The sequence below is a fragment of the Aulonocara sp. 'chitande type north' Nkhata Bay genome, linkage group LG10 (genome assembly GCF_057382095.1).
Source record: "Aulonocara sp. 'chitande type north' Nkhata Bay isolate Kocher_YH1m ecotype deep benthic linkage group LG10, A_spYH_male_GT1.1, whole genome shotgun sequence".
NCBI classification, from domain to species: Eukaryota; Metazoa; Chordata; class Actinopteri; order Cichliformes; family Cichlidae; genus Aulonocara; species Aulonocara sp. 'chitande type north' Nkhata Bay.
In genome coordinates this window covers 31,525,802-31,552,377 of record NC_141353.1, presented here as the reverse complement: position 1 = coordinate 31,552,377, position 26,576 = coordinate 31,525,802, and the positions used below count along the sequence as shown (strand labels likewise).

Sequence of the window (26,576 nt, the reverse complement as noted above, 5' to 3'; positions counted from 1 at the left end):
CACGCCTAGACCTAGAACGTAACATGTGCATCATATTTCATTTTATTTTATTTTATTAAAATTGTCCCAGATAATGAGAAACATCCGTGCCCTCACTTGTGTCCAAGCTTTTGGCTTTCTCAGCTATTCTGCTGTAGATTTGCTGCTGTGACCCAATTTGGGCCATTTGACATCTGACTCTGTATATGGTATATCGTATGTATACAGAGAAACACGTGGTTGGCTTAATGACTTCAAGGTGTCCGGTTTCTGTTGCTCCAAACAACCCGAATCATCACCCCTCCACCGCTGTGGAGGTTTTCACCAAATGTGTTGCTGTGTTTTATGGCCAAACATCTCCACTTTAGTCTCACATATCCCAAGGACATTGTTCCAGAAGTGGTTTGTTAAGATGTAGCTTTGCAAACCTAAGCCATGCTGAGCCAGGAAGAGGCTTTCTCCCAGAAACCCTTCCAAACAACAACATGAAATTTTAACAGCTAACATGTTACCTGAGGCTTTTTTTTTTCTTGTCTTTTCTTTTTATAACTTTTTTGACTTTGGGGTTAATTTTCTGGGACAAGACACACCCGAATCCACAATCTGGGACAGTGAAACACAACCTAATTATAATTTAAATGGGTGGTCACCCTGTTAGACTATGTCTGTGTTGCAAGAGCGATTGTGCAGAAACGGTGCAGCAAAACAAATTTGTGACTGAAAAATTACAGGATGTAGTTCCTGTTCTTCGGGTAGAACTGTGAACCCTCCTAAGAGGATTCCCCATTAACTGCATCAGCCAGAGGGAAAACTGTTAAGCCAACCTCTGCATCGTGTTGTTCATCTGCAAATGCATTTTTCTTAAGTTTATCTACCTCTGGAAATCTGTCTGGAGATATACCATATTGTTGCATGGCGTAGCGGCCAGCATACCTGCCTTAAACACAAAGGGTTCTGGGTTCAATCCAAAGTGGAACCACAATAACCTGGACACTGAAGCATTGATAGACAAACTGCTCAAAGTTGTCTGCAGATACAAAAAGGAGTCTGTGTTTCACATATATAATGATTACAGTTTTTCTCGATTGCTAAAACACATTTCTTGAAACTACGCCTCATATCCTCACAACAGTAAACACAAATCCATAACATCTCACTCAATTTCCCAAACATCCTATTTCCAGGTCAAAATGAAGCTCTACACCCAAAACTATTCACTCCTGCTGAAAAACCAAACTTTGCCCACAGACATCAAACACAAGCCCTCAAAAACACACACACTACAACAGAGTTTTGCACACTGGTACAATTAATTCAAAACAATAGTTCCAAAACAAATAGGTTGCTTATGGTTCTCCCCTTCAAAACCCTTGTCACATGATAAACACAAAAGACGCAACCAATGTATGTACAGTGGCACATTGTCATTCATGTACTATACAGTACAACACACACCAGAAACATTATCCCACCTCAGCATCTTGTCTTTGGTCTGGGTCAGGCCAGAGAATCTCATCCACATCACAGGCTATATTGGCCCCAGCCAGGCAGCGGGGGTAAAATCCTCTTGCATGCCTGATCCACCCCTGGCATGCATCTACTGATATGTCTAGGCAGGCCTCTTCCATGGCCTGAAGGAGGTGAACACGGACATAAGGTTCTCGGTCATACACTTTCCACCGCCATGCCGAAAATAACTCCTCTATCGGGTTTAGAAAGGGAGAGTATGCAGGCAGAAAGATATTAGAAAACCTTGGGTTATTGGTAAACCAGTCACGAACCAGAGCAGCGCGATGGAAGCTGACGTTATCCCACACAACAACGTAGTGAGGCTGTTCTGGCTGTGCTGGTTCCCTGTAGTCCAGCTGGAACATATGTTGTCTTAAACCATCAAGAAAAGCAAGGAGAAGCATAGTGTTATAGGGTCCTAGTACGGCATGGCGGTGGAGTACCCCTCGTTGGCTGATGGCTGCGCACATAGTGACATTCCCCCCACGCTGACCAGGGACATTTACAATAGCCCGATGGCCAATTATGTTCCTCCCCCTTTTCCTTCTTTTGGTCAGGTTAAAACCTGCCTCATCCACAAAGATTATTTCATGGGGAAGAGGCCGTCCTTCAATCTCAAAGATTCTCTGCAAAACACATAACACAGTAGAGTCAATCGGTACCCTGAACCACAGTTCAAGAGTGCTGAAATGGCAGCATAAACTGCCATGCTGTGATGGTACACAATACTTTATACAGTATCAAAACTCATACCTGAACATATTCCACACGTTGGTTTTTCACTCTGTCAGAGTTTCGTTCGAAAGGGACTCGGTATGCCTGTTTCATCCGGAATTGATTCTTTCGGAGGATGCGGTCAATTGTGGAGAGGCTGATGGCATTTATGCCTCGAAAAAGATGATCATCCTCAATCACTCTCCTTTGAATCTCTTGCAGGCGGATTACATTATTTGCAATTACCATGTTTACAAGTTCCCTCTCTTGCTCCTCCGACAAAAGCCTTAACCTGCCTCCACCAGGTGGTCGTCTCTGTGTCCTACAAAAATAGAAGCAGTCATTACTGTAACTGTCACACATTCATTTTACAGGCAAATAATGGAAACATACTGAAACTCAAGACACATAAGTTCAGTAACTTAAACATTACTGTACAAAGCAGTCTTACTGCAAGTACACCTACCTGTTTTCCTCCCTGAAGGTTCTGATGATGGAGGCAACAGTGAAGCGACTCAAATTTGGTTGTACTCGTTGCCCAGCCTCCCTCATAGTCATCCCATGGACAAGGACATGGTCAACTAGAGTGGCTCGAATTTCATCCGAGACTGACTGTCTTCTTGCCCTTGCTCTTCCCCTTCCTTGTCGCCGTCGTTCTCCACCTCCACCTCCTTCACCACGTCCTCCTCCTCCTCCACCTCTCCCTCCTCCTCCACCACCTTCCTGTTGTCCTAGACCACCTCCTCCTCTTCCTCCACCACGTCCTCCTCCTTCACCACGTCCTCTTTCTCCACCACGTCCTCTTCCTTTGCATCTCTTTGGATCCATTGTTTCAAACCTGAATGAGCTGACTTTGGCCCTTTTATCTATCCATCGCAGGTTCTGATTGGTGTGTGCTAAATTTTGACTCCTAGTGTTTCCACCTGGTTAATTGTGTGCTAATTGAGCTCAAGCTATGCTGACTTAAGTTAACATTATTGCATGCTAGTACTTTCTAAATGACTACATGGTGTAAGCACTGTAAAATGTAGGGATTTGTGTGTAGAGTTTTGCAGTAACAGTTCACCAAATTTGAGTCATGTGTCAAAGCAGGGAATAGTGTTTATAGTTCAGGGAAATGGGTGAGCTTTTTGAACAATAGCGTTACGGTTTTGAAATTTTAGTTTAGAGGCCTGGTTATAGTGTTTAAGCAATCGAGAAAAACTGTAATATAATATTATGACCACAACGAGGCACGACCTCCACTGGTTCATTGGACTGCTTTCGATAGATACTGAATACTGCATGAACACTCTGACCCATTTATCTACCATCATTTTGGCCCAAACTCCCTCAAATCCTTGTGCATGTCCATTTTTCCTGCTGTGCGAGGGAGTCAGGCAAGAGACTTTAGTCTGTGGTGGCCGCTTGGCCCTCAACATTCACACATATTTCTGTTCTGAGAAGTGTAAGGAAAACATGTCACCTGAAAACAGATCTCTGACAGGGCAGATGCATATCACTTCAGACTGTTGAAATGTTCGTTTCTACAAAAACACAACAACCTTTCATCAAACATTTTTTTGCTGCTCCTGGTCTGTAGTTATCTGCCTTGCAGGAAAATAAAAACAAGGTAGAGGAAGGTGGCACCTGTGTGGCTTCATTATGTAGGGTTTACTGCATTTATTTTGCATACAGAAGGTCTTGGGTTCAGTCCCCAAAACTAGACCTTTATAGTTCATACAAAGAAACCATAAACCTTTAACTTAACAAGCTCACCAGGCACAACAGCCTGCAGCTGAGGACGCTACTGTCCACGTGGTATGTCAGAGTGTCTTTGGACAAGATTCAGGACCTGGGGAAGAGTGTTAACAGTGCTGTCAGTGGTCAGTAAGACCAGAAGAGCATAGTAACAAAGTACCTTTAAACCAAGTATTTATTTAGTATAAGTAAGAGTTTTAATACAGTAACAACAGAAACTGAACAAACAATATAACACCTCACTGCCACACCTGAGTTATAAACTCCACTCAGCCGCAGACCGGTGCTGATTTACTTACGTTTGAACACAGCGCTAAACACTGAGCTTCCAAGAGGGTTAGTAACTTTGCATGTAACTTTGTGCCTGTTTTAATACTGTAACTATTAAAAGTAACACTAAGCCAGCAATACACTGAAAAAAAGATATGTAGCAAAACTGGACAGTTCTCTTAAGCTCAATTAAACAAACACACAGTGTCCCAGGGCATGCTGGGAGATGCCATTTAGCCAACCCAAACATGTGACAATATTTTACTCGTTTTAAACCCTGAAAAACAACACATCATTTGCGTCTGCATTTCAGCCACACCGTTACTGCTTATGTGCAGATTTGTACCTAAAGCAGTGTGTGCATAACACTAATGCTGGATCCATCGCACTACTGGTGATATTTTGTGCATGGTTGTTCAACAACTCTATCAGAAATAAGAAAATGTCTAATAGGTTTTATATGCATTTTTTAGGTATAGCTTATACACTATACCTAAAAGTATTCGCTCGTTTACCTTCACACACATGTGAACTTGAGTGGCATCCCACTCTTCCATCCCAGATATCCCATTCAAGTTCTTCCACACCAATCTCGCTCATCTCAGTCATGTTGGAACAGGAAGGGGCCATCCCCAAACATCTCCACTGCTGTGTAGCCCAGTGGCAGCGTGCTTTACATCACTGCGTCTGATGGAAATATCCTGATCCTTTTGGAAATATAATGTAGCTGACTTGGTAACGATTTTTCATTGGTTAAATATACCAAAAGGTAAATAAATGTGGACTGAATAGCTCAACATCTGACAGCAGGCTTATTTCTCTAAACGTGATCGCTCAGTTTTGGGCGAAACGGTTTCATAACTTAATCCAGAGGTGATTTAAATGTAGTCTGAGGCACTATAGGGCACTAATTTCTGAAAGTAGACTGAGTCACATACACACATGCAGGGCTTGTGGCTTGTTCTGAGTTGTCGTTCGGGATTGCATAAGTGCAATTATAGCAGAAACAGCAGCGTCTTCTGTTCGGTGACTGTGTACCCACAAGCAATGAACTGGGTCTTGGAATCATGTCAAATGTGCTATTAAACTGTACACAAAGACCAAATTGAAAACCAGTAATCTTCTGTATGGGAGGCGAAAACCTTTCACCTCTAAACTATCCCGACTGGTTTGGTGACCGAAGAGATGCAGGCAGTTATGATGAAAGCGTGGAAGTGGAATGATTCATAATGCGGATCTGACAACGGTATGCATGCGGATAAACCTCTAAGCAGCAAGGTTTTTGTTCTTTTATTGCTCTTATATGGTGTGTGTCAGTCTCACTCTCCACCTGTATGAATCCAACGACTGACATGGTGTGTGTTAATGATTGGCCTGATCATGACTGCATGAGGCCCATAAACCCATTTAGACCATACGGCAAAGACGCAAAAGTTTTATTCACAACGCACACACACACACACAAGGAGGTTTTTATGACTTAGTACATGCACTTCATGCTGGGAAGTTTTTACTTATTAACCTAGTTCTAGCTCAGTGTCGTTCTCTGGTCTGTTATTCCAAGTTGATAACTTGGTTTGAGATGAGGTCGGCTAACATTTACAAGTGCAGATGTAACTGAGACACTAGGTGCGCCTGAGTTTATTCGCTGTTTCACTACGCCCCCTTGTGGTGCACACATCAATTTGCAAGTGTATCAGCTGAGATTAATCTTCCTTCTCAGTGAGTGTATCATGTCTTTGTAAGCGGTAGCATTAACCTCACCGTATTTTCACTGTCACTGTCCAGTTTATGTAAAGCAAAGCATTACCTGTGTTTCTATAATGTAGCCGTTATCACATTTTCTTTACACACAGAATTCCCAGTGGAACCAGTTTTGGAACAACCGTGAGCTCTAGGTCCCACTGGTGCATCCTCACATCTCATGTTTAACTCTCTATTCAAATGCTGGTTGAAATGTCCTTAATTAGTGTGTGAGTGGGTGTGGATCTATGCACTGCATACAAATTAATCAGTTAAAACTGGAAGAAAACGTGCAGGCTGTGGAGACGTGTTCGAGCTGGTGCTCTGTTCCACCTGTCAGGTGGACGTATCGTCATGAGCTGCCAGCATTTAGTGTCGTTATCTAATTTGCATTCAATAAAAAGTTTGCATGCTATTTTTTTCTCTCTCAAACACTCTTAACCACATATTCAGCTGAGGGTGATGATGATTGGTGGTTCTAAATTGGCTCTAGGTGTGATGAGACGGTCAATGATCATCTGTCTTTGTGTGATAGCCTGCAACATCACCGGGGTTCACACTGTTTTCACTCATGGACAGAAAAGATGCTTCATTACCTAAAATGTAATATCTCAAGAGAGACTGACTGTAAAATAAAAATCACAAAATATAATATGGCAGACTTTATATGGGTTTATGAAGAATTCTGTGCCATTGTTATCACTGTTATTAGGAGCACAGCTCGGATGAAGACTGAGAATCAGATCTACATTGCCGATTTGGAATCGTATGCAAGCTTATCATTTCCTTCTATTATGTCTGGCGTGTTTCAGATAGTCACATATTGCAAAACAAAAATCGAGTTACACTTTTGCACATGTAACACCCATGCAAGCTTTTTCTCCCCTCAATCTAAAGACCCCTTGGATAGAGCTCGCTATACGAGATTTGTAGCTGATATGAATCTGCAGATAATGGCTGAGCTTGACTTTGTGACTTGCCTGAAATTGTTCAAAATTTTCATCCCACTAGTGTTAGAGGCTAAAATTCACACAACTTCACCAAAACTGCCCATATGGAAAAGAAATAGTAAAAACATATATGATTTATATATGATTTACTCATGAAAGTGGCCACTTTCTCATTACTTTCATATATTTTTTTAGTAAGTATACAAAACATACAAGTTTCATTGTATAATTTTTCAAGGGATCTTATATGTGTTTTCACTCTTGTATGCTTTTCATACAAGTTTCATACAAGACAGATAAAAACTTTATAAGATTTATATATATCGTTTCCATATGGGTGGACAACAGAAAATTGCCTGGTCTGAACATTCTGGATTTCTCCTTAGACTTTTACATGGTGGTTTTATAATTTGGCATAAACATGTAAGTATAGATCCATCCAGCCTTGTACCAATGGTTTGAGCTACAGCTGGTGATGTAAATATGTGGGGGATATATTACTGGCACACTGTAGGCCCTTTAGTACCAATTGAGCATCATTTAATAACCGGAATCTACCTGAGTGTTGTTGCTCACCATGTCCATCCCTTTATGACCAAAGTGTGTTATCCTCTTGGACATAATAAGTTCACTCTACTCAAAGGCCTCCACAGTCTCAAGATCTTAATCAAATAGAGCACATCCATGATGTAGTGGAATGGAAGATTCACATTATGGATGTGCAATATGGACCAAAATCCCAGAGGACAGTTTCCAGGGCATCGTTGAATCTGTGCCACAGAGAACTTCTCGAGGCAAAAGACAGAGCAACCCTAGCAAGGTGTACTTAAGAAAGTGTCTGACGTACATATACTATAGATATTGGTAAAAGCAGCAGGTCTGGAATATAAATGTGGGAAATCTTTTTTCTGAAAATGCCAGTTACAAATACGACCTTTTCTGCCATTTTTCTGATTTCATTGCCACAGCAATTTACAAACACACTGCTTACATTTCGATTTAATAGCAAATGACACTTAAGAACCAAAGTATAAGAAACAACACAGACACAGGGTATTAAATTGCACCAAAAACATGTTTTATTCTATAAAAGAAGAAGAAAGGGAGGGGAAAATAATCACAACTGTACAGGGAGAAACTGACTTTTAAACACCATGAGTCACAGTATCAAAAAGCTCACGTTTTCCTCACTGATCTTTACACATTTGTTCTGTACAAATACAAAAAAGAAAAATATTATTAATAATTGTATTATTATAATGATAACTGCATTGCACTGAGTAAATATAGTACTGGCCCATAAGTTACTGCATTCAATAGAAAATACCTAAAAGTTCCAGATTTGCAGAAGATGTGATTCGTGGTGAGTCGAGGCACTCGCGCACAGACGTGACGTCACCCTCAGACACGAACTCGATCCCGTTACGGTTTCAGCAGGGATAAAACTCTGTCTTTATGGTTCTTTTTTTCACAATCCTGCTTTTATACAAGAACAAAAATGGGAGGAAACGGGGAAAAAGAGGAATACTGAGGAAAAACAAGCTTGCACAAACCAACAAGAAGCAGGAGATAAATGTACACATGCATCAGTCTCCCTGCCAAAGCTCCGACACCAGCGAAAATATCCTGCCCAGGGTGTCGTCAACAGGCTCGGATGTTTAACCGACCATCGTCGGTGTGTCTCCAGAGGTTTCAGTGCGTGTGTGAGTTTGTCTCGGTGTGCAAATATACCAACTGAGCTGATCAGTGTGCTTGTAAAGCAAAAGGGCCAATAGCAGATACTAAATGACACAGAGCACATGTGCTCTGTGGGGTTAACATTCCCAGAAATAAAGGGGCTTAGCATTCAGGGGTACTTTTTAATGCATTAATCTTTGGGACTTCTGCCTCTGTTACGATATATTTGAGATATGTGAGAGGGAAGGTTTCATTCGTGGTGCTAAAAGGAGACAAGAAGCTGTATTTGGAGGTCTTGAGATTTCGCTGGATTTCTGCTAAACGTTCATTCATTCCTGACCTCGTCCACTAATTAGTCATAAAGATGACATTTAAACGATAAACGAGGTCAGTGCCGAGCAGTTAGTGTGTGTGGTCGAGGAAAGATCAACGATTCCATTCACATACAACAAAAAAATCGAAAGCAATCTCCGAAACAGACACGAGGCCGATGGAGAGATAAAACTGAATGTGCTGGAAAAACCAGAACCCCATTTCCTGTTAGCACCACAAAGAAACGTCCACGCACCTCAACTGTAACGACGTGGAGCCAGGAAGCCCCAGAAACAGATAAGGTATACGACATCTGGTCCGATAACAAGTGAATCAGTGGCTCTGTGTTTTGTTTTTGTACTTCAATTAGGTATCTTTAAAAGAACCTTTTAGTTAGTGCAGCACTTGACTGATCTAACATGAATAATGTTTTTGCTGCTTGGATTTCAACATCGATTTTAAAAAGGAGAAACATATCAACACATTTAAACTGGCTACTGTAAATCTGGGGACTTCCTCTTACTTCCTGTTAACTTATCTGAGCAGAACACACCTGAAGCTGAAGGAGGAAAAAATGGGTCTGACCCAAACCAACTGAATCTCACATTTAACTTGACATTTAAAACCAGGTCCAGTACTGGGACATTAAGCTCGGTTGTTATAATGAATCCCTAGTTAGTTGAGTAGGGGGTCATTTCCCACCCCCACCCCTGCTGGGGCATCTCAACGGTCTCACACGCACTTGACATGCTCACCAACGTCACTATAAGAAAACAAGAAGGCTACTCTCCATGCAACACAAATGTGCACAACACAAGTGGGACCATATAATTGTTCTTTTTTTAAGAAACTACGAAACAAATGTATTAGATTGAAAAAAAAATACACGTGATGAAAAACACATTTCATCAAACCAACAGAGGAAGAAGAGAGAAAAAAAAAGATTTTTCACATTATCTAGTCAGTGTTAAAAATAGAAATTCACCCGTTACATTTACTCTGCACTTTGATTATATACATTTATGTACACGGATTTCTCTTAATTATTTGTCATTGTCCTTAATGTCTTTATCAACAGTTTACAAAAGAAAGAAAATTGCAATCAAATGCATATACTCTCCTAGAAAGATGTGCTTAGTAACTTCTTTTTTTGTTTTTTTACTTGAAGCAGGGGATGTTAAGAGAAATGGGAACATTGCATTGCTCTGCGCTGCAAAAACATAACAAATAAACCACTAAAATCCTTCCAAGCGAGTGACTGAATTCTAAGTAATGCTTCCCCTGATGGGAAATGGAAAGACAGGAACAGATTCCCTCATTTTTAAACCATATTCAGTGACTCGGCTAAGACGGATTCTCTTCGGTTTCGCAGCGCGGAGACCACGCAACAAATCTGCCCTCTTCACGGCATGCGCTCAGCTCACAGCAAGCCTGCATGTCCATCTCATTTATCGCAATGTGAAAAGTCAAGATGTAAAACATTTTGCTCTCACTTACTAGCTTCTGAAATGATGACAAAGACGACTGTAAATGGCGAGAACGAATTCAAAGCAAAATGTGTGTAGCCGTTTTTTATTGGGGGGGGTTGTTGCTTGAAAAGAGACGAGCCAGGATGAGAAAAGCCTGCTCCGTCCATCACAACCCCAGCTCCCCACTCGCTCATTACCAAGTCTGTTTGAAATTATGGATGTGTTTCCACACCTTAAGTCTTATATACCAACACAGAGTAGTGATCAACAGCGCAGGCCTCTACACAAACCTGACCTTCCTCTTAAGGTTCCTGCAACAACCCTACGTGAGCTGCTTATCAGGAACCCAACTACCAGCTAGTGCTCTAGGACTGAGATCAGAACAGCGCTTGGAGCTGCGTCTGCGTTATGTTGCATAATCAAGTTCAGCCCGGATCGGGAGCTGAAAACCAGCCCACTTAAGACATGGACACTGTGGGTAAGGAACCAGGGTGAGGCGGGGGTCGATTCTGCTCCAAAAGAACCCAATTCGAGACACGATTCATCTGTTAGTATCTACTCGAGGCTTTTAACTGAGATTCTATTGCCATTAAAAACAAACCGGAGTGAATTGACCCCCACCCTGGTAGAAATGCTAGTGAGGAGAGCGCTTAAGTTTCCCCGTGGTTTAAACCCCAGGCGCCTGGACCCCGACAGCCCTACGAGACGCCCGATTTCTCCCAGAACCACCGACAGACGACCTTCACCACTCCGTTATCAGTCTTCTTGCTCTCATAACGATGCAAGGTTACAAAACCATTTAATTATATTAAAAAAGAACAGTCTCGAAAGAGTCTGATGAGCAAAAGCTGGAAATTCTCAAACCATCTGATTTGTTAAAACTTTGAAATGCTTTAGGTTCAACTCACTTTGGTGACACTGTTAAAATAAATGTTAAAATTTCTATTTTAAAAGGCTTGAAAATCAGCAAGCATGTTTTTTTCAGCCAAAAAAACTTTTCTCACCAAATACGGAAACAAATTCCACACATAACACCTTTAATTTCCTGTTTTTAAACTTCAAAAACTAAACAACTGAACTAAAGCGAACGCTGTGGCCAGTCGTCGTCTGTCGGCGGTTCTAGTTTTGCCCTTACAGATTGACTTCGGTTATTAAGGCTCGACGGGCAAGAGGTAAAAGAACAACAAGTGCCCGGAACAACGCACTCATAAAAATCTTAAATTCTTGATTATGTGTTTGTCTCAAAACATGCACACTAACTCACGGACACGCACACACGCACACTCAGAAAAGCTCCCCTATTCCCTGCATGAGAGTTTTACTTGTATTCTCAATCTATTTGTGTCCTTTCCTCTGTCTTTTTCACAGCCTCAGAAAACAACGACAAAAAAAAGAAGATCTGAAAGTTTTTTTTCTTTTTAAATAAAAAACAAAAGAACAACATTTTGTTTAGAACACCAAAAAAGAAAAGAAAAAATGTAGACAGGACTAAAGGCCTTTTTTTGTGTTTTTCTGATAAAACAACAGCGACTACGGCGCAAACAAAGCAAATACTGTTATTCAAGAGGAATCGGAAAGGTGTGTGCGGCGGGGGAGGGGGCGGGGCGATAACAACCACGTGATCGATAGATCGATACAATGAAAACAAATGAAGTTTTATTAAATTCACAGTCTTGTAGCTCCCTGTACCGGGGGAGGTGGCGGGGGTTTAGGGCAGAAGGAGGCGAATGGCGATGGGAGGGTGGGGCGCAGTGTTTTAGCCTCAGACATGCTGATGCATCTGACGTCACTTCAGCTGCTGTCAATGAAATAAGCGCACACACACACACACACACACACACACACACACACACACCGATATGCACAGTTAAGTAAATACCTCATCTGAATTTATGATAAATGAGTTTTGGTTCTTTTACTTTTACAAACAGAACCAGGAACTAAAGAACTCCAGGAACTGCACTTCTCTACGCTCCACTTTGAAATCCGAAGACAGTCCAAATATTCAGCAATTGTAAGCAGTTTACTGTCATCCAAGTCGCAGCTACTTAATATTTAAGGAGCTATAATGATACCTGGAGCATTTTTGCGTAATGCTGTATTTTATATTTATTTACCTGTTATTTGATCAAAAGGTCATTCAGTAAGATCACATTTGCCTCAGGCAAATATAACTGGGGTGGAACGAAACTCAAAGTTCTCAAAAACAACTTTTCCTGGAAAAGCAGTGGCGGGAAGCGGCGTCCTCGGAAGTCTCTTTAGCTTCCAAGAAAATAAATTTTGGAGTCACGTAGATTCCAAACTCAGGATATGAACAAAATAAAAACTGTAAATCAAGAAAAGAGCAGCTGAAGTGACATCTGTGTGAGCCCTCCTCTTCCTCTTTGCCTTTTGGATGGACTGATGCATGTAATGGATGGATGGAAGCATGAAAGTCCCTGCTGCTGGATGTCCTTCAGTCCATCCTTTCTCTTTCTGAGGAGGCAACATCTTGTGTGACTGAGTCGGAGGATGGTAGAGAGGACTGCTTTGGGCTGGACGGTAATGATGACAGACACACACACACGCAGCAAAAAACATCCTGCTGCCACCACCGAACAAACACACAGACACAATTGTCCTATGACTGTGAGATGAAGATGAGGAGGAAGAGGAGGAGAAGGTAAAGTCCTTTTTTTTTCTATTTGCAAGGTGGGTTTAAAATCCCGCAGGAGAGCAGAGAGGAAACAGGAAGTATAGTGTGAGGTGTGGGGGCACTGGTACAAGATGTGCTGTTTTTGAGAAATCAAAGGGTCAGAGGTCAGTTTGATAGGGAGCTGGGGGCATCAGGGGAGAGGAAGGAAGGAAGTCAGAGTTCACATCATCACGTGGCGGCGGCGGTGCAGGGAGAGGTGGTCAGACCGGGAGAAGGAGCGGTCGCATTCGGTGCAGCGGAAGGGTTTGATTCCGGTGTGCTTGCGAAAGTGTCGGGTCAGCTCGTCGGAGCGGGCGAAGCGCCAGGTGCAGCCTTCCCAGGTACAGTGGTAGGGCTTCTCTCCTGGAAGAGACGAGGAGAGGAGTTAGCAGGAAGGAGGCAGGGAAGGAGGTTAAAGAAGGAAGAGGAGGGTCAGGACGATGGTGGACAAAATTGAGCAAACAATTTATTTACTACAGGTTATTTACTACAATTACTCTACCTAATCATGTCAATCACTGTATGATTGTAGAATAAAATTAAGATAATATTCAACACAGGAGCTTCAAACAGCCAAATCCTGCTTACCATTCCTACACACACCTTAACAGTGTCTTACCTCAGGAAACCTGTCTGAAAAAAAATACCATTGGGCACTTTTTCCCTAATCTCCTTCAGATTAGGGAAAAACTACTGTCTGCTGAGAGCAGATAAGACGTGAACTGTGCACTGACAAATGTTGAGCCACCGGAGGTTACATTAAATTCTGTAAAGGGGCCATTTTAATCCTTAAAGATCACCCTGCAGTAATCTGTAAATAATGATTCTGGTCTTCACCTGGAGATGAACTGCTCCTTTCAAAGAACACCTGGACTGCACTGATTTATTTGTGGCGTTGTTGTGATGCGTTTCTAGGGCCGAGCTCACCTGTGTGTATCCTCCTGTGGGCTTTGAGGTGGGAGCTCTTGGTGTAAACTTTTTTGCAGCCTTCGTAGTCGCACATGTGGATCCGTCGCCTCTTGATGTCTGGCGAATCTGGATCGACGGGCTCCAAGTCCATAACCGACCTGAGACACCGAAAGAGGAAAAGGACGATTCTGTTGAGAAACGCTTCTTCTTCTCTCATCATGTTCAGGAGAACTTAACACCGATTTAGCCACCAGGGGGCATCAGAAAGTCACACAGCTCCATTTCGATATTCCTCCCCTTCCCTCTATTTGTCTTGAATCGTTTCACCTTTAAACTTATTTTTTACTCCCTTCTTTCCTTAAACACATGAGATAAACTCAAAATTAACCCATCAGCACTCCTCTTTGTCGCCCTTTTTCTACCTTTGACTTCTTCCTCTTAAATGATGCTTCAGTTTTCCAAGAATCAGCTGTGTGAATTATCATATTCATATTTACAGGCAGTCAAACTTTAAATACATTTGATTGGAAACAAAAAGACTAAAAAAATAACACTGCTGATGTCCCTCTTTACAAGGAGGTGTGACGGTGAACTGCATTACATAAGGTTGTTTATGCCCCTGCTCTGGGACAGCCCTGCCCTGCAACACACACACACACACACACACACACACACACACACACACACACACAGAAAATCACAAATAATCTTCCTTAAACCACTTTAAAAGACACAAAATCCACAAAAGACTTACTTTTGTACTCTGAAACACACTTTCTCTCTCTCACACCCACACACACTCTCTCACACACACACACACACACACACACACACACACTAGATAAGGGCGCTGAGCAAACTGTCAACGCCCACACCCTGAATTTCAGTTAGTCAGGCAGCCTCGCCCACTGGGTGTGGCCGGAGCTACGTCCTGATTCTCTAATAAACACAGTCTCCAGCGGCACACCACCCTTTACCCTGCGATATAAAACAATCTTTCACATGTCCGCGCTTTCCTCTGGAGGGCTAAATGTCCTAATTTATGTCTATAGAGCGCTCGCGACGCACACATGCGCCCACTTGTCTTCCTGTGTTACAGTCTGGGCGTCTCCAGTGTGTTCTGCTGTACAGAGGGTTATATAAGGTTATATAAGCATCCAGTCATGGCAGTGCTGCAGTAATGTAATTAGTCAGGAGCCTGCAGGCGAGGGAGGTGACCCCCACACAGAGAAAGAATTTCCCATAAACCCTGCTGTGCATTAGAGTCCCTCTTGCTGACCCTGCCGAGTCCTATTATCAGCAGTCATTACACATGGATTTATGCCTTTCCGACAGTTTTGCAGACATCTGATTTACAGTTGGCGTCTCCAAAAAGTGCTTTTCTGTCACAATTTTTTTCTGCTGCAGTACTTCAACTTGCCACCAGGAGATCAAGACTTATGCAGGTTTTAAAGCTCTATGTTGCTGCCCATTTGAGGAACCCTATGTCTATGCAAAGAGAGGCTATGGAGAGTCACCTGCACGGAGCCAACAATCTAGCTTCACAATTCACTACAAAGAACTTCTTTGTCTGTTATGACTTCTACTTTCATCGCAGCGTCAGGCTACAGAAAAGAACCATCGAGAGCACAAATCTAAAATACTTATCCTTGTACCAAACATCTGACACTGCCCCCTAGTGGCACTTCACAATAAAGAACTGGGTCTGCAACAGTCTGCATACCAGGTTTTCTGTCACTTGATAAAGGTGTGAAACCACAATAAACCTTATTTATTATGCAACTTATAACTTGCACAAGCAACGTGATGAAGAGGCGAAGAGACCGTGCAGGAAGGAGGTTGGGGTGGACGGAGGGGTCAAAAAAAGAAACCCACTGGACTTTAACATGCGAGATAACCATTTCCTGTTCTGAACTGAGACTATGGCCATTCAATAACGTTTCAATATGCTCTACTTCCTTTCTCAAGTACAAGCTCTCCACTCGCTAGAGGAGAACTCAGGGCTTTGACTGGCTTATTGTTAAAGACAAAATGTTGGCTGCACTCTTAAGCGTACTGTCAGGATCCCTGAGCTATCTCCACTTTCCTGTCAATGCATCACATTTTAATTGCTGCTGATATCTAGTTTTGTATCCTTAATTGTTCATTGTTGTGGTTATCAGCTTTTGAAACCTTAGATCTAGAAAATATAATCGTTCATACTGGGCTCTGAGCATTTCCAAATAATGGGGCACCAGGGTGACTGTGTCTGAAGACCTGCATTCAACATTTCATGAATGCATCTTTCATTTTTTTTATATTTATTGATTGCACGTAAGATTTTACAGGTGTGGCTAAATACATTGTGCTTGATGCGTCCATCTGCATCGAAGACTCACCCCGCATCAAGGCTCTGGGCGCTGATGGAAGCCGATCCAGACTCTGTACCGCTCTCTGCATCACTTTCACTTTGATATTCCACTGGAGATGTTGAACCTGGCTTGATCCGAACTGCGGGGAGGAAAGGATGAAAGGAAGATGGGTGTAAAGAGTGAATAGAAGGACATAGAGTGGTAGAAACAGATGAAGGAAAATTGTGGGGCCATGGAATTGAGAGGGAGGAGGAAAAAAAAGAAGTTGGGGGTAGGGGGTGGAAACGGAGAGAATAGAACAGCAGGGGGTTAATAACTTCTTAACAGCAATGTCTGGTTTCCAGCAACTTAGCAAGACAAAGGCTTGCTCCAAGTGTGTGTGTAGGATTAGGTGTGGTCTGCATGGCTGCAAAATGGATCAAATCTGAGGCCAAACCCCACGCTGGATTCCTCTGCATGTCTGCTTGTTTTCTCCATCTTTCTCAAAATGCCTGTTTTAGCCTCCAGTTTCTATTAAAAGAAGCATCTTCCAGTGGTTGTCTTTTACTTTCAGTTTCAACAACCTTTTACAATGTCACAGCAGGAGGAAGATGATGTGAACAGCTGTTAATGGGAAGAAAAAAAAGCTGAACTCACAGACAATGCTAATTAGCAATTAAGTGAAAGACAAATTTCCCAGAGCTATCGGAAAGCTTCGGCGCGCGTCCTCGAGGATTGGCAAGCTGTTCGAAATTCTCACAAAAGGAAGGAAGACGTTTAGATTTTAAACCGAAGGTCCTGCTTTTGAATTCTTGATTACGGAGAGTTAACCACTCTCAAGACATTTCCAGCTGCTCGTTTGGCTCTGGAAGTGTAAATTCATGTCCTCATCAGCTAATATGTAAAGGGAGGATGGCCTCGTCACACCGCCACATCAGAAAAGTCATTGTATAAAAGGAGATTATTGCAGTTTCTTGTTATCTGATGTGTTAGTTTCATGGCCTAAAAAGAAAAACAAAGCTTTACAAGAGACCAGATGCTACCTAAACGCCACCAGACTGGACACAGAGAACTTTATATATGTATGATTTTGATTTTTAATGCACCTTCAATGAAATCAGGCTGGGTCGATTAATTGTTAGATCTCAAAGTGCCCCCCCCCCCCTTCTCCTCCTCCTCCTCCTCCTCTTTGTGCAGGAATGTGGCAGCCACACTGTTCAAAGTCCACCCAGCCCGGAGAGAGCAAGAAGGGGTGGGGTGGTTGGAAGGGTGACGCAAGGAATTTGGGTGGAGTGTGTATATATATCTGTATGAATGTGTGTGTGTGTGTGTGTGGGGGGGGGGGGGGGGGGGGGGGGCAGTGGTGGTGTGGGGAGGGTCATGCACCAAAAAAGAAAAAAAAAAAAGTGGTGCTCTTTGTCTCTGGAGACAATAAAGCCACCCCCACCCTCCTCTGCTGCCTTCCTCTTTCAAAGGCAGAACGACCCATCTCCTCTCCTTTTGACCCTCCTCGTGCTTCCTCACCTGACCGCCCCCCCCTCACCGCTACCACCACCTCTCCGCCTCACCTCGCTGCCTTCGCTGTGCGCCCACCTATCTAGCCTCCTTCTCCTTTTCCTCCCACTCGACGACTCGGCGCGTGAGCTGCCAATGTCAGCTGTCTGCTGCTCGTTCGCTTCGCATGGAAGAAGAAAAAAAAAGAAATCCAAGTTTCCGTGTTGTCTGCTCGCTCCCCTCGTCGTGCTCACAACTACGCTCTTTGTTTCCTCTCAGCGCAGGGATGTGAAACGTACACAGAAAACAGGTTTACAGGATAACTACGACTTCAGTTATCCACTCACTCGCTCACTTGATTGATGACTTTAGATTGTTTAGAGGATGTTTTGAGCAGTGAACAAACTGTTAACTGGAAACTGCTCCATCAACACCATCAAAGCAGGGATTAGAATGAGAGAGAGAGCTTTTTTTGCCCCATATTGGCTTCTTTTCATCAGCTCCCTGTTTAATCCAGAGTCCAATTTACACATATCTCCTTCTACTCACATATAAGGTCCTGAATAATCAGGCTTGTCTGAAAGACCCCATAGGACCATATCGCCCTAATAGAGCACTTTGTTCTCAGACTGCAGGTTTACTTGTAGTTCCTAGGAAAAGTATAATGGGAGGCAGAGCCTTCAACTTCCAGGCCCCTCCTCTGTTACGGCTGTTGTAGTTAGGGCTGGATCAGGTAACGCCGAATCCTGCGTTAGTTACACTGCAATAGGCATAGAAGGCATTGAGTGTTCCTTCTCCACTAACCTTTTTCACTCACCATCTGTTTATACACCACTCTGCATTTGTACAAGCACTATGCTTGCTCATAGGGGGGTCATGTGATTGTTGGCTTTTCTCTGTATTATTGTAGGGTCTTTACCTTGCTGTAACAATGTTTTTTGGCAATGAATCTTATACCATTGAAAAGCTTGTTTATTTCTAAAGAACATGTATTTGTGGGTTGAGCAGCAGAGTTGAGAGTATGTGCGCTGCATCCATGAAAAACTAGCCAAATCTTCTCTGCCCTTGCCAATCGTCTTATTCTGCTGCCAACACAACCACACTGGCTGACTTGTGGCAATGCTAGTTGAAGAAAAGGATGTATGAGCGTAACTCACATACTCAACTTTGCTGCTCAACCCATTTTGAATGTGACACCATTAAAACAGATATGAATGGCTTTCCAACATTATAAGATTTATTGTCAAGAAGCATTGTTACACCAAAGAATTAACAGACCAACCACAAATATCTCTAATAATAATAATAATGGATTGCATTTATATAGCGCTTTTCAAGGCACCCAAAGCACTTTACAATTCCACTATAGAGATTGAAAATGTGACGTCATTCAGGGGTAAAACCGCAAAGAATTCTGGGAACTTGTGGCAAGAGGTACTAGCGCACGCAGGCTTTCAATTGAAATCAGTCACACAGCGATAAAAAGAAACACAAAAAAATGGCAAGAAGCTGTTGTATTATAAACTGCAATAGCCGGTCGCATGACAGCCACGGGAAGCCGACGGGTAAAGAGATCGGTTGTTATCGGATTACGTCGTTGGAGAGAAATTGTTCGAGCCGTGTTTCCGAAGTAACAAAGAGCCGACGGATGGCCTGGATTGCAGCCATTCAAAGACCAAATATAACATCCCAGAACTCTCCAGCTCACAGGTTAGTCTGCTCCAAGCATTTACACAAAGGTCAGTCTGCTGTTGTAGTTAATACGTCATTTTTCATAACATAATTGGTGATATAGGTTACAAGCAAGTCTGGCGCTGAACAGAAATTGTCGCGCTATGCTCCTTTGTTTATTGTGCATAAATAATGGATTGTCCTGACACAACATTGCGTTTCGCTTCATTTATTACCATGGTACATTGACAAAAACATATACTTTTATTCACAGGGTAAAACAGTTGTTTTGTATCACTAATTGCCCAGTACGATTACAGCATACAGTATTATTGTCACTGCTACATTTCTGTAATGCGAACCAGAAATTATTTCCACTACTAATTAATTATCGTTGAGCTCAAAGGTCCTATTAATAAACGGTTAACGAATGTGTATTTATGAAGACGATTTGTGAGACTGGTAAACTTATGATACGTACGATGGTCTTTCGTTCTACACGGTGCATTTCAAGGTCCTGTACCCATCTGTTGGTAAACTGTACCTGGGCTTGTTGCAGTGACCTGAAGTTACTAAACTTCATGAGTGTGTGCACTCACTCCAAGAACCGTATAATTATAAATATGAGCGTGGTGAAAGTTGGGCAGCACGCCAACGTATTTTGTCCCTCTGTGTGCTCGTAAGGGTCTGACCCTTTCACTCCTTTGATTTTTTTCCTCGTATCTTTTCTTTGACTTTTCATCAAGTCTGTCTTTGTACGGACCGACATTGTTCTCCTTCGTTTTGTACATTCCTTTTTTGGGGGGCAAAGAAAAAGCAAGAATTTATTGGAACCGAAGAATGAACGTTTTGCGGTGCTGCAAATGCTTGCATTTGATGCGGTACTTGGATTGTTTTGCCACGAGTTCCCGGCATGCAATGCGCGAAAGTCACGTGGTCTGTCAATCTCTATTCATTCACTCTCACATTCACACACTGGTGGAGGCAGCTACGGTTGTAGCCACAGCTGCCCTGGGGCAGACTGACAGAAGCGAGGCTGCCATATCGCGCCATCGGCCCCTCTGACCAACACCAGTAGGCGGTAGGGTAAAGTGTCTTGCCCAAGGACACAACAACCAGGACAGATAGCCTGGGGATCGAACCGGCGACCTTCCGGTTACAGATGCGCTTGCCTGAGCCACGGTCGCCCTACATTTCATACTACCAACATTTGCGATCATTTCTAGTTTTAAGTACATCATATTGTGTGGATTACACAGTCCTTAGTGTTGCCTCAGTATCTTGCATCTTAACCTGTCGTTAAAGTGCTTTTGCTCCTTTACTGAAGTCAAATGAAAAGTACAATCAAATCACAAAATAAAACTCTGACCCCAGACAGACATATAGATCACCAGGTTAAGTAATTTCACCGCAGCATCACTGTTAGGTGTGGCAACCAGGGCAGCACTGCAGAAACAAGCCTGATCTAAAGTTAATCTTCAATACAGAAAGACTGCAAGTCAACATGAAACATGATGTTATGTCAGCACATTACTCACTGACAGGAATACCAATTGTAAACAGATAGGCAATGAGTTATGGAGAGGTGGGCAGTTTATTTGGAGAGAAAGAGGGCCTTCATGATGACTAATTAGTTTGACCTACTGGCACGCGGCATGTGCACTGAATTTACATCATTTTCCAAGAGGTTAGGATTTACGTGCCCAGTTATCGCGGTTTTTAAAGGACAACAAATCAAAGAAAAAGGATATCAGATATTGTGCTGTCACCAAACCAGCAGCTTTGTTACAATGGCAGCAAAAATTACAAAAGGGCTTGTTATTACTTCACTGAATTCTGTTCTACTTGATCTAATAGAAAGGTAATAAAGGAGCAGGGGTGGACTGAAATAATACTTCTCCAACCCCAAACCCCTTAGGCTAACCCTATATCTAATTTTTGGAGGGGCTGTCACAATATTAGAATTTCTGTACCCGTTTAAAAGAAGTTTAAACAAAGACTCTTTGGAAAAAAAACAACCAACCAAAAAAAAAGAAAAAAAGAAAAATGTTATCAGTAAGGTGCGTCTTGTCTCTTCTTGGCAAATGAATTTAGCTCAAAATAGGAATAAAGGCAGATGTAGAGAGAGTCAGTATCAGAACCAAAACAACTATCACGGTTACCTTCAATAGCAGTAAGCATACACATGACAGCCCTCAGGCTGGAATTTCAAATATAGATACATCCTGAGTTTCTGAAGTTTGCTGTGTGCAGCATCAAAAACTCCCCACGAAGACACCAAACAGGACGTAAAAATCAACAGAGCTAGACACGTAAATACAAAACAACAAAACTACATCTTTTAACCAGAGGAGGATGACTGGTTACTTTTGAGCATCAAGCAAAAAACATAAGAAAACTTCAGAAAAACATTCATTCAACTTTAACTTTTTTACTCTCCGCCTCTGCCCTCCAGCCCTGTGATCCCCATCCACTACACAACAGCTTTCTGTGCGAGCAAGTAAACAATGCGTGTCTTAGCAGAGCGACAGTAGGATACGTGTTTGATGGATGCTGTGACGAGAGCATAGAGTCTACAGGCAAAGCTTACAAAGCGTGGACTCTGAGAGGTGTGTCGGCTCATTTATGCTTTTATAATAATCACCCGACTGACTGCGTGTGTTTGGACTGTGAAAGGAAGCCAGAGCACTCGCAGAGAACCCAAGCCCATCAGATCGGATTCAAACCCAGGACCTTCTTGCTATCAGTCAACAGTGCTAACCACTCTGACACCGTGCCACAATACTGCCCTAAATTAGTATTATGTTCATAAAGAAAACTATTTCCCGTCTACTGTGCAATAATATTGTGCAAGTCAGCACAATGTGACCTGTAATTATGTAACATACTGTATGTACGGAGGACCAAAGCTGCCAAAATCAATATTAAACAAAAACAATAACTGTTCAATATATTAAATAAAAATTTAAATGATTAAAAACAATGTAACATATAATGGTAAGCACTGATTTGTTTATTAAAAGTAACCTAAGTTGTTGTGTAGAATTCATTTTTTTTGCACACATTTTTTTATGTCATATCATCATTTATTCGTATTTTCTGAATCCATTTGAACACAGTGTAGCTTTAGTTACCCTCACACTTCATTTGATTACAGTATACTTCAGTTTATTGTACTATGTTTCATTTCCTCCTGACTTGTGTCTATCTGTACTTTCTTTCTCGTTCCTCTACGAGTTTGCACTTCAGAACGCAAACGAGCGAGCAGCCATTCGGCGTGCCTCGTGTTTAACTTTCTGCCTGTTGCTTGACTGACGCCGCAAATAATAAACAAAGTAGTTGCCTTCAGTCATGAAACTGCTGCTGTTGCAGACGCGAGGTGCTTCGTGCAAACAAAAACAAACACAGAGATTAGAACAAATATAAATAAATAAATGCTGATTAAATGCTAATTAAAAAATAAACATCAATCTTATCTTTTAACATTGCTAGAGCATTTACGGTCATATTACTTAATGTATTGGGTATTTTGTATTTTCTAAAAGGGGTTTGAGACAAACTGGGAAAAGGTCAAAAACGTTAATCAAAACACAAACACACAACAGCTCCTGGCATGGATGAGTAACAGTCTGAGAGCATCTTCAGGCCAGTCTGTGTGCTGCAGACTCTTCTGAGATTCACCGCCTGCCTCGTTTACATTCCTCAGTCCAGACTGTGTTGTTGTGAATCAGAGTCCAGGTGAACTCTGCCGACTTTGCCCAGGGACTCGACTGCAGTTAAAGGGGCGGAGGTCTATTTTGCCTGCTTGCCTGGGCAAATGTCGAGCGTCCGGTCGTGTGGACACAGGGATTGACAGACATTTGCTGTTGTTTAGTGAAAACCGACAGGAACACTTGGGAGGTTAAGACACTGCTGACTAATAACAGTCCAGACAAATGCTAAGTAGTCAGCTTGTACATGACTATTTTAGTGGGGCATTCTTGGCTTTTTACATTACAGAATATGAGAAAATCAGCTGCTCAGAGGCTCACTGAAGAATTTTAGCCACTTCTCTGCAACATATGTAACAATTCTCTCTGCAGTTTTCCACATTTAGACGACGCCATCAATCATCTGGCACATATGGAGAATTTCCAGAATGACAAAGATAGACAGGCAGACAGAAGGCAAATCAAACATATCACCAACCACAAACAGACACCAGCTCCTTTGGGAGAAACGCTGTGTTCCACTGAGACTGAGATCCCCCCCCCACCTCCATAAATGACAGTTTAAGCAGCGGTGACAGAACCATGCAACGCCAGGCGTGACAGTCAAAAGAGGAAGACTGACATTAAAGAGGAGAGGTCTACCGCTCATCTCAAATTACAAGTATTTTCATTACAGATATTGCGACATATTAAATAAACATTCGCGGTGCCACGTTCCTTCTTAACATCCTGTTTCAACATGGCACATTAAAGAAAGAAAGAGGTTCTAAAATGCTCTGTCACTGCAAAGTAAAACATCTTCCTACCCCCGTTTAAACGCATGATTTAGTCTGCTTCTCATAACAGCCAAAATGCAAAACTACAAGCATTAATAACAGAATTATTGCAGTTTTTGCAGTTTTCAAATTTCCTTTCACTTACTTGGTGAAGGGCTGATAAAAAAATAGGTATGATCCTTATCTTAGTGGAGGGAGGTGGAGGGATGTAAATCAAGATGGCAAGTCAACATGGTGGCTCTACAAAGCAGTGCCTGCTCCTTTGTATTCTTAAAGGTTTAATTCTAAGTTTCTGAGACTGCACCTTTAAATAATATCCTGGATTCAGAGGTTATTTGTGTGGTTTCATGTAAGAACTCAACCTTTGCTTCATGACTGTACAGCTCCTTAAAAAACAAACACAAAAAAAACCAACATAAGACTCTTAGATCCAGTAGAATACATTGGCCAATATTTAGCACGGTGCTAAATTTGAGTATGCAAAGCAAAGTTTTATTTTAATGTTAAGAAAGGTGATGTCATGATTCTTTTGCAAGAGCAAGAAAACAAAATCTCCAAGATTGCACCAAACCTGTGTTAGATCAACACGGGCTATGCAGGCTGGTTATTGCCTCATGTTGAACTACATCACTGGCTCCTGACTGGTTAGACCAACCAGTCTATCCAACCCAAGAACAGTGAATATGGGGTTAAAAAAAGAAGCCTAACCAAAAACTGCAGTTCCTCTCCCCTCGACTCCAGCCTATAGGTTCAAGTTTGGTTTCTATTCCTCATCCAGCTGCACTTTCGAATGTATATATTGTTTTAAGGCACGACGTTTAATGCAGTGGAAATGCATGTTGCAGTGATTGCAGATGCACCTTGCTAACTAAGCCAAACGACAAGTGCAAACATTAGCAAACCCTGTCAGCTGACATTATCACACAGAGCTGTCAATGAGCGAGCTCATGTTGACTGATATACTGTATTTATAAATCTTATTTAGTACAAAGTCTGGATATTTAGGCAACTGAAGACTGAAAGTGGTCTATATGAAACAGACAATTGTTGCTAAAAGCAGAAGCTATACTGCACTGGTGTTGCCCCCTTGGAGCTTATGACTGTACACTCACCAGATCCTTCGGAGCGCCCATCACTGCCTATCAGCGGCACCGTAATGGCTGCTGTGGCGACACCGTCAGTAGGCATGGTGGTGTAGACAACAGGCAGCGACTGCACCACCACAGGGATGGTCTGCAGCTGACCCACCTTGCTGGGCATGGTCACTGTGGGGATTGTATGGATAACGTGGAGAATCTGCTGGCCTCCAGCGCCCTGCGTGGCTAAGATGGATCCTGGAGAGAGGACCTGGAGAGAAAAGAAGCGATGAAAATGAGTGGTTGTAACTCTACTGCGCTTTACACTTCTAAATCCACAGAAGGTAGGAGTTTATAGTTACCATGGAGCCTATCGATTGCACCGCAGAGGGGACAGGTGTGGCTGACAGGCTGGGCTGGGTCACAGCGCTGCTGGGAGCTGGGTTGACTGTGGTGCTCGTTGTCGAAGCGGAGCGAGGTTTGTTGAGCGAAAGGTCAACGGGCTCAGTCTGGTCCTCAGTGGGGCTCGGATGAGGCGAGGAGGGCTCTGTCTTGCACTCCTTCTTCACCTTCAGGTCTTTCGGCTGTGAGCCGTCATCACCTATATCTGCCTGCTAGAGAGAACACGGTGGACAAGAAGATATAAGAAAAGGTTAGAAAGAAAAGGACAAAGCGATAACTCAGCTTCAGCAAACTAAAGTTGACTGGTTTTATTCCAGATTTTACTCTAAACCTGGCAACTTATATCCTCAACATAATTAGATTTTTATTCTCAAAGGAGAGCGATCTGATATATTAATTAGAAGCAGTAATCATAGTTATGTGTAGCATGCCAAAAAAGAAAAATGCTAATGCATGCTGGTTTATTGTTTAAAAAGTCAGCAGGAGCCAAACAACCCACAGTAATGAACACAACAGCAGAGGAAACAGTAGTTAAACAGGGACCTAATATTACACACTGATACAATGGTAGATGCTCATTTTTACTGTTGTTTGGGGCAAAAATCAAAAACAAGTAGCTTAAGAGCCTGAAAGAGAGAACTGAGGCAGTGGCTACATCAAGGCCCATCAAGCTGTAAGATTACTGGAGATTATTCTGAATCGAATCATGCAAAGCTACTCTACTAGAGTCCATGCAAATACAGCGCTGGTTATGAATACAACAGGTGACCTTGAATCTTTGTATCTCTCTCGGCTTTGCAGTCACTCTGTGTGTTACATGGTCATGGCAAAGAACACCATTAATGCATATATTTGTGAGCAGATAAGGTGTAAAATACTGGGGAGGATGGAAGAGAAACACTGCTGGTTGTCATCAGGACCATCATCCAATGTGCAAATAACAAATAACTCAAATAACAAATGCTATCAATTTTTGTGTAAAACATTCACCAAATTTCACCAGGAAAAACCAAAGTGTGCACTTTCATCAATATTCACAAGAGTAGAACAATTCATTCTCCGACTCAAATGCATTGCCAGGATCATATTAGGAAATATGATGGTATACTTTTATCACAGGCTTGATACATAACGAATGATGCTGAGACTCGTGGGTACTGTAGTAGTTAGA

General features: G+C 42.3%; 2 protein-coding genes across 7 annotated transcripts in view; both read right to left on the bottom strand.

Moving 5' to 3' along the window:
• Positions 1-749: 749 nt before the first annotated feature.
• On the bottom strand, positions 750-3,527 carry LOC147321191 (uncharacterized). Its single transcript, XM_086307379.1, has 4 exons — positions 2,669-3,527; positions 2,242-2,524; positions 1,982-2,114; positions 750-916 (listed from the first exon to the last, which is right to left on the bottom strand). The coding sequence occupies exons 1-4, from the start codon at positions 3,028-3,030 to the stop codon at positions 750-752; spliced, it is 945 nt and encodes a 314-aa protein (XP_086163505.1). The 5' UTR covers positions 3,031-3,527.
• A 4,434-nt stretch (positions 3,528-7,961) lies between these two features.
• Positions 7,962-26,576, bottom strand: part of klf8 (Kruppel like factor 8) — an 86,482-nt gene continuing 67,867 nt past the window's right edge. For 4 of the 6 annotated variants that reach the window (XM_086309511.1, XM_086309507.1, XM_086309510.1 and 1 more), the window contains 5 exons: positions 25,366-25,617; positions 25,040-25,274; positions 16,325-16,436; positions 13,965-14,104; positions 7,962-13,400 (listed from right to left, as the gene is read on the bottom strand). In XM_086309511.1, coding sequence (XP_086165637.1) covers positions 13,219-13,400; positions 13,965-14,104; positions 16,325-16,436; positions 25,040-25,274; positions 25,366-25,617 — 921 coding nt within the window. In that variant the 3' untranslated portion in view covers positions 7,962-13,218. The remainder of the gene's footprint in view (positions 13,401-13,964; positions 14,105-16,324; positions 16,437-25,039; positions 25,275-25,365; positions 25,618-26,576) is intronic. The other 2 variants (XR_015131325.1, XM_086309508.1) reach the window with 2 other exon arrangements.